This window comes from Corapipo altera, unplaced genomic scaffold (assembly GCF_003945725.1).
Source record: "Corapipo altera isolate COAL_440 unplaced genomic scaffold, ASM394572v1 1, whole genome shotgun sequence".
NCBI lineage: Eukaryota > Metazoa > Chordata > Aves > Passeriformes > Pipridae > Corapipo > Corapipo altera.
The window spans coordinates 33,963,811-33,970,882 of record NW_020884873.1 but is presented as its reverse complement, the minus strand read 5'-3'; the positions used below and the strand labels follow the sequence as shown (position 1 = coordinate 33,970,882).

Below are 7,072 nucleotides of genomic sequence, written 5' to 3'. Positions count from 1 at the left end.
CCTATTATAGTGGATTGGTAGTTTGACTTTTTTTGTTATTTTTCTTTGACTAATTTTCATCTCTGGTATATAGTTTTGGGTTTTTTTAATGTGTATGTCCTGTCCAGTGAGAGAGTGTGATAAATTCTGTAGTTTATTTTCTAATGGCAAAATTGCTTCCAACTTTCTACTGGACTTTTTCTGGATAATTAGTGTTTTCCTTTAGCATTGTCAGATATCATGGACTTCGACTTAAAACTTCTCTGACATCAAGGACTGCCTCTACACAGGAACCTTTCTGCTCACACTGGCAAAGCAGAGGAAATTTTGCATGTAGAAGTTGATGCTGTTTTAGAAGTAGAGTTGTGTTATAGTGTTCACCTTCTGACACTACTCTTCTCATGACTGATGTTACTTACAAAAATCAGTGTTGAAACTGTGAAAACAAAACAGCAGCATTTAGTGTCTTTGGAACACTATAAAAAAAATTTACTTCATATAAAAAAATACACTTGCTATTTTTAAGGAAGTGCTTTCTAATAAATTTACAGGAGCAGAAAAAGTTCAGCTAAAATATCTGAGAAATTTTAATTAAGAAATTTCTGTGGTTTTTAGTGTAGTGTGTGACCAGTTACCTGAGTCAATCTTTGCAAAAGAAAGAGCAAAAAGCTAGCAAATGTGATATCTGTGTTTGTACACAACTTCTGGGGCATCCCTGGAAATACAGAGAAGATACACATTTAATCTCAGCCTAATATTAATCTCCTTATTTCATCAATTTTAAAAAAAATATCAAAAATGTTTCCTTCATCAACACGTCCCCCCAGGTTTTCATCACCCAAGTGTTTTCTTCTGTGCCTTGCACTGCCTGTTTTCTATCCGTTTTTGATCTGAAGAGGGTGCTTTTGGGACAGCACCAACTGTGGTCAGAGGCTGAGCACCTTTCCTGCCCACAGTTCCCCTTGGCCCCAGTAAATGGAAAGGCCCCACTTTTCCCACCAGCAGTTGGTATTTGCCACCCAAGGGCCCCATGCCCCAGGCTCCTTACAGGCCCTTGTCTGGTCAGAGAGGTGCCAGGGGTCCCCTGGGAGACACAAACCTGAGAGCTGGGGACCATCACTTTGGAGCCCACCAGCCATAGGTGTTACACATCCGTGCTAAGCAAGCTCCTCCTTCAGCAAGCCTGAGCTCTTTTACTTTCACCATCCCAGAGAAGGGTATCAGGACAGGGAACAAACCACCTTGTTCAGGCCGTTTCTCATTACTGCCCTGGGTGTAGTGGGGATGGCCTGGCCCTGCTCCTCCTTCCCCAGTGGTGTTTCTCCCGACAACGGACCCGGAAGGCTGCAGCTATGGGTGGTGATGGGAGTCTGTCTCCTGTCGGATCAGGATTGCTGGGCAGTATCCACAGTCCCACTGCACAAAGGACAACAAAAGAATGGGCCCTTAAAGAGCTGTCCTCCCCTCTCTGGCCTAAGCAAGTCTTAGTTTAAGGGTCCATTGACTAAACAGACCAGGAAAATACACTGGACTTCTTCCTTGTAACTCAAAACTTCTCACTCATTAATTTTATGCTTACAATTATGTGTTATTTATTTATTTATGATAAGGTTGCCAGAACTGTAGTATAGCAAGGGTCTGTAATAATCTGTTGTATATTTATTGCTCTTCAGTGCAAACAGAAAGCATTTTTCTTGCTTCCAAGCCAGGTCACATTACAAACTGTGTGGCCCTTGACTGTTGCAACAGGCAGCACCCAAAACGTTCTACAGTCCGATCACAACACAACACGGGAGCATCACCCTTGAACAGGAAACACAGCCAGGCCTGGACTATTGCCTGTTTGGACAGAGGCTCTAAGAAGAATATCTCAAGTACCTGAGGCACCATGAACAGGGCACACCAGCTTGGCATGGCTGACTGGCAATGCCAGGATAAAAGGAGGATGTGGTGGATGGCAAGGACAGGGAGAGAAACACCCGGGCTTCAGTGCTATCCCCTCCTTGGCAAAGGCACAAGAAGTTGTTCTTCTGAAATATTTTTAAGAGCTGTGGTGGTAAAAGCAGAGACAGGGAAACCAATCCCACTGTGCCACTATTTGATGAGCGTGCTCTAGAAAAGCCATCGTCCCAACCCAGTGCTGATGAGACTGCAGTAGGCCACAGAGAGCAGTACTCGAAAAACTAAAGCAGCATCTTTATTTTATATATAATTGCCAGTATAAAAAGTTTATTACATAAAAGCTGTTTTCTTTACAATATATTATATTGCTTCAAGCTGATGTAGAAAGTTCATACATTACAGTTCTACTTTGTTTACAATATATTCTGTTGGTTAAATGGCACCACTACAGTGTATTTTTAATACACAGTATTTCACAAAACTGTTAAGGCCAAAAATAACACTGAATTGAGTTATTCAGTTTTTAAATTAGGCAACTTATCTATTTATTTGTTTTTCTTAGGGAAAAGTCTAAATACACAATTTGTAAACATTTGTAACATGCACCTTTCTTTTTTCTTAAGCAAATTAAATCTGTAGCCATTGAAATTATTCAGGTTAGCATCTACAAAGTTTTCTGCTTGAATATTGTTACTTAAATTTTGGAGAATATTTGCAGCTATATAATCAAAAAAGGAAGTTTAAATGTAACTGTAGTACAAGACACCATCCAAAGCATTGAAAGAAGGAGCCTATATAATCATGCTACAGAAGTATTTATAAAACTTAAAAGGAATAGTAAGTGTCAGCTCAGTGGTTTATAATGAAGCTAATAAAATTCCAGCCAGTAATCTTAACTGTAATGAACAGCATTTTAACATTCAATCCATGAGAGGTTAATGAAGGCTATGCACTCCGTGTAACACAAACCATTTCAGATGTTGGAGTTCACCAGATATAATTGGATTCGGGTGGAACATGCGTCTCCTCGGCCCTTTTCGGCGAAGGCATGTGCTGTCTGTGCTTGCTGCCCGCTGGCCTCAGGCCGCTCAAACCGCTGCCTCCGTACCCTGGAAAATTATCCAGTTCAAGAAAAAAGAATCCACAGAAGTGGGCTTGTGATCCACAGCTAATATTTCAAGTGGGAACAGTCTCCCACATTTGAACAAAGGGTTTTGCTATGCCTTACAGAAGCACTCACACCTCTGTTACCCCTTGGGATGAACGAGGTCCTGCCAGACAGAAAGATGCTCTCACCTGGCCAGGGAGCCCAGCAGACCATCAGCACACCCAGGCTGTCACTCAGCCCTGGGTTCACATGTGCACTGCCCATGCAAGGTGGGTGACAGTCATGATGATCTGCCAGCAACAGGCTCCCTGGGGAAAATCTGCACCAGCTACCTGAGCTAGGCTTTGTTTTATGGCTGAATGCAAAGAGAAAGAACAGCAGTGATCATAAACACCTAGGAGGAAAAAAAGCACTCTGAAACAGGCTTAGAGCTGCTTTGTTTTGGAAAATGAAAGTGAACAATAAAAAAGGAATCCAAAGTATTATGTTGTAATTCTTTATAGGGTCATTTATCCATCTCATTACTTAAAGCTCATGGAAATGACTTTGAAAAAGTCTGAGTCCCCCATTCAATTTTTTAACCACTCCTTTTTAAGATAACAGCTTTACAGAGGAGCCATTAATTTGATGGAATATGAAACAAGTCTCTCAAATTAACTATAAATCTCCTTTCAAGATTGGGAGATGTTTGGTTTCAGTTCAAAGGAGTGAATTGCAGTGCATGCACATGTATATGCAACTGAAGCCCTACACAGGCACTTAAATGGGGATGAATTTTACCTAAATGTCCTATTCACAGTTTCTTTGCTGAATACAAAGAGAGTTTTGGAGTACTAAACACAGCAGGATTGTACCCAAACTCTAAATAATGAAGGATGCAAAACCTTGGAGCTGACAATAATGTGTAACTATTTAGTTCTCATCACAAGGCAGGTATGAGCTTTGGTTTTGTTGTACAGGTGATTACTTCTTTGGGGATGGTCACTTAGAGAATGTGGGTTTTTTCACCTGTTATCTGAGTTCTTTATAAGAGGAGTAAGACAAGAAGAAAAAGTTCATACTGAACTTATGAATTGCAGTTCATATTGGTTCATTTCCATGTATCTTTTTTCTAGCCATAACTTACAGCATTTCTCCTTTAGAGAATAGCATGAATAATTAGAACACAAATCCACTAATTAACAATAGAAAAGTGGACTCCCTAAACCTAATTTTCACAGCAAAATCCATTTTAGTCAGATAATACTCAGTTTTAAATGAAAACACTATATTTATCACGATACATTTTGATATAATACAAATCACAGGCATCATCAGCTTTTAATAAAAACAAACATTTGGTTGATGCTGCAGCATAAAATTTTGCAAAATTTTTCAGATTTTTTATTATTGACACTTAAAACACTAAATGTGAATTGGTAGCTAACAGTGATAAACATTAATACCTCCTGGGAGTATATGAAAGTTATATAATGAAGATCTGCTGTTGCAGCACTGTGGCACATGAAACATAAAATCAAATCTGAAGTTCTTACTGGATATATCCAATTGTATTTCAAATAAATTTATAGCACCATTTTAAACCCAGTAAAATGATCAGTTGCTATAAGAGGTGGCAAATGGACCAATAAATACAACAGAAATTCATTTTAAGGACTTTAACTTTGCTTTGGGACAATATATTTTGTATGCTATGGATAAAAGATTGGGACAATATTGGGACAATACATTTTGTATGCATGGGTGGGAAGAGGAGGAGAAAACTCCAAATTTGATAAGAACAGATCTTGCATAAGTCTTCAAATCTTCCCCAAAGTTTCCAAAGAACATTTCACTTTTTTCTGAGTTTTAATAATTTTTAAAACCTGACATAGAGTTTTATTTCTGAAAATGCCTTCCCAACATTTTAAAGCTATTTAATCACTAAGGAGTGCTGAAGGACTTGTATCCCTTTGATACTACGGGTGAAAGACAGGCCAGGTCAACTAGAAATCTGATCGACACCAGATTCTGGAATTTCTAATACAAGGTTGATCTTGGTAAAATAGTTTCAAATGATTCTAAGTATTTTTTTAAGCAGTTAAAATGATGAAGTATTGAAAATCCTTGTTTTATTGTTCAGATTAAGGATTAGAAAAAAATGGAGTGTGGTGTTATTAATAATGCTGGAAAAGCTCATCATCGGGTGTGTAAGACCTCAGCTGTGACTCTCAGGTTTGTTTCTCACTTACTTTTATTGCAATGTCTCCCATGCCAGCCTTCTTTGCACTGGCACTTGTTGGGCTCCACACAGGCGCCGTACAGGCCACAGTCAGGTTCACAGACAGCTGTAAAAAAGCAAGCACATATGCCTGACCTCTTGGCCTTTCATCCAGACTCAGTCGCACATTTGCTTTCCCTGCTGTTCCACATGATGAGTTGGTTCTGGTACAGGCTGGGGCTCTCATAATACATCTGTGCCTTTCCACCGAGTGTGTGCAGAGCCCCGAAATAATCCTCACACTCCCTTTACCTGCAAGGTCTGGCTCAGTCTCTGGCAGAAAGAATCAGATTGAACAGCAGAGCTGTTCCAGAGCATGCACCAGAACCAGGGGGAAGAGGGCAGCCCACAGCACCCCTTGCACAAAATGTTCCTGTTGGATTTTAATGTGGTGAAGTATTGACATTTTATCAAGCATTTCTCTATTACTAAACTACTATTGCTAAGCTGACATATTGATGGTTTTTAGAAACTCAGAGTACAGAAAAGACTGTGAGGAGACTTTAGTAAAAAAAAGTGTTTCTGGTTTCATAATTCCCTTAAGTCTGGTGTATGCTCTATGTCCAGAAAGTTAAATAACTTGAAATACTTTGACAACAAACAATTAATGCTGATGTTATATAAACAGATACTGTATAGCCAGATCAATGCTCCCACAACAAGGACTGATGGAGTGGCTTTGGTACTTACGCTTTGAACACAGGTCTCCCTGGTAGCCTTTGGAGCACTTGCATTTGTTCCTACCAGTACATTTGCCTCCATTTTGACAGGGCTGATGGCATTTACCTAGAAATTGAAAACACAGAGACAATGGTCTTAGTCCTCTGTGCCTACTGTCTCCCAGGGGCTCAGAGAAGGGACTAGAAAACTCTCCAGTCTAGTAAGGCCCTCTGACTACTATCCACTATTGGTTGTTCAAACTGGCAGTGACAAAATAACAAGGAGAAGTCCGAGGGCAATCAAAAGAGATTTCAGGCCCAGGGATGATTAGCAGAGGGATCAGGAGCACAGTAGTGATTTCTTTGATCCTTCTGGTAACAAGGAATAATATTGATAAAAATAGGCAGATCTATCAGGTCAATGAGTTGCTCTGAGGTTGGTGTACTCTGAAAAATTTGGGGTTTTTTGCCCATGGGATGATCTACTCGACTCCTGTGTACTGACACCTGACAGGATGCACATGACTCAGAGGGGAAAAGGAGTTTTAGTGCTGGAGGTAGTGGGGCTCATTGACAGAGCTTCAAGCTAGCTTGGAAAGGGGAAAGGGACAAAACTAGGCTGGTGATGAGAGATGGGGTGGTGTGCCAAAACTTGAGGAAAGGAGCACTTGAGGATTCTTCCATGGGATCCCTCAATCTGCTTCACAAGGTGTTGGCTACAATGTACCACTCCTGAAACCTGTGCACACCAACGCACACAGCATGAGGAACAAACAAGAGGAGCTCGAAGCTTTGGCCCAGTCCCAGATCATTGGCATAAGCGAAACCTGGTGGGATGAGACCTGTGACTGGAGTGACCTGTTGGATGGTTACAGGCCCTTCAGGAGGGATAAGCGGGACAGAAGAGGTGGAGGTGTGGCACTGTATGTAACAGAAGGGTTAGATGTATGTAGCTCACAGTTGGCAATGGCACTGTTGAGAGCCTCTGAGTAAGAATCAAGGGGCAAACAAATAATGTGGATGTCATTGTGGGAGTCTGCTATAGACCGCCCAGCCAGGATGCTGACACTGATGAATTATTCTTTGAGGAACTGAGGAACACTTCCAAGTCAACTGCCCTTGTCCTTACGGGGGACTTCAACTTGCCAGAAATTAACTGGGAGC

At 40.8% G+C, this 7,072-nt stretch overlaps 1 protein-coding gene across 2 annotated transcripts in view; it reads right to left on the bottom strand.

Moving 5' to 3' along the window:
• Positions 1 to 2,154: 2,154 nt before the first annotated feature.
• The window catches only part of WIF1 (WNT inhibitory factor 1), a 44,511-nt gene continuing 39,593 nt past the window's right edge, over positions 2,155 to 7,072 (bottom strand). For both annotated transcript variants that reach the window (XM_027667494.1, XM_027667503.1), the window contains 3 exons: positions 5,940 to 6,035; positions 5,221 to 5,316; positions 2,155 to 2,990 (listed from right to left, as the gene is read on the bottom strand). In XM_027667494.1, coding sequence (XP_027523295.1) covers positions 2,869 to 2,990; positions 5,221 to 5,316; positions 5,940 to 6,035 — 314 coding nt within the window. In that variant the 3' untranslated portion in view covers positions 2,155 to 2,868. The remainder of the gene's footprint in view (positions 2,991 to 5,220; positions 5,317 to 5,939; positions 6,036 to 7,072) is intronic.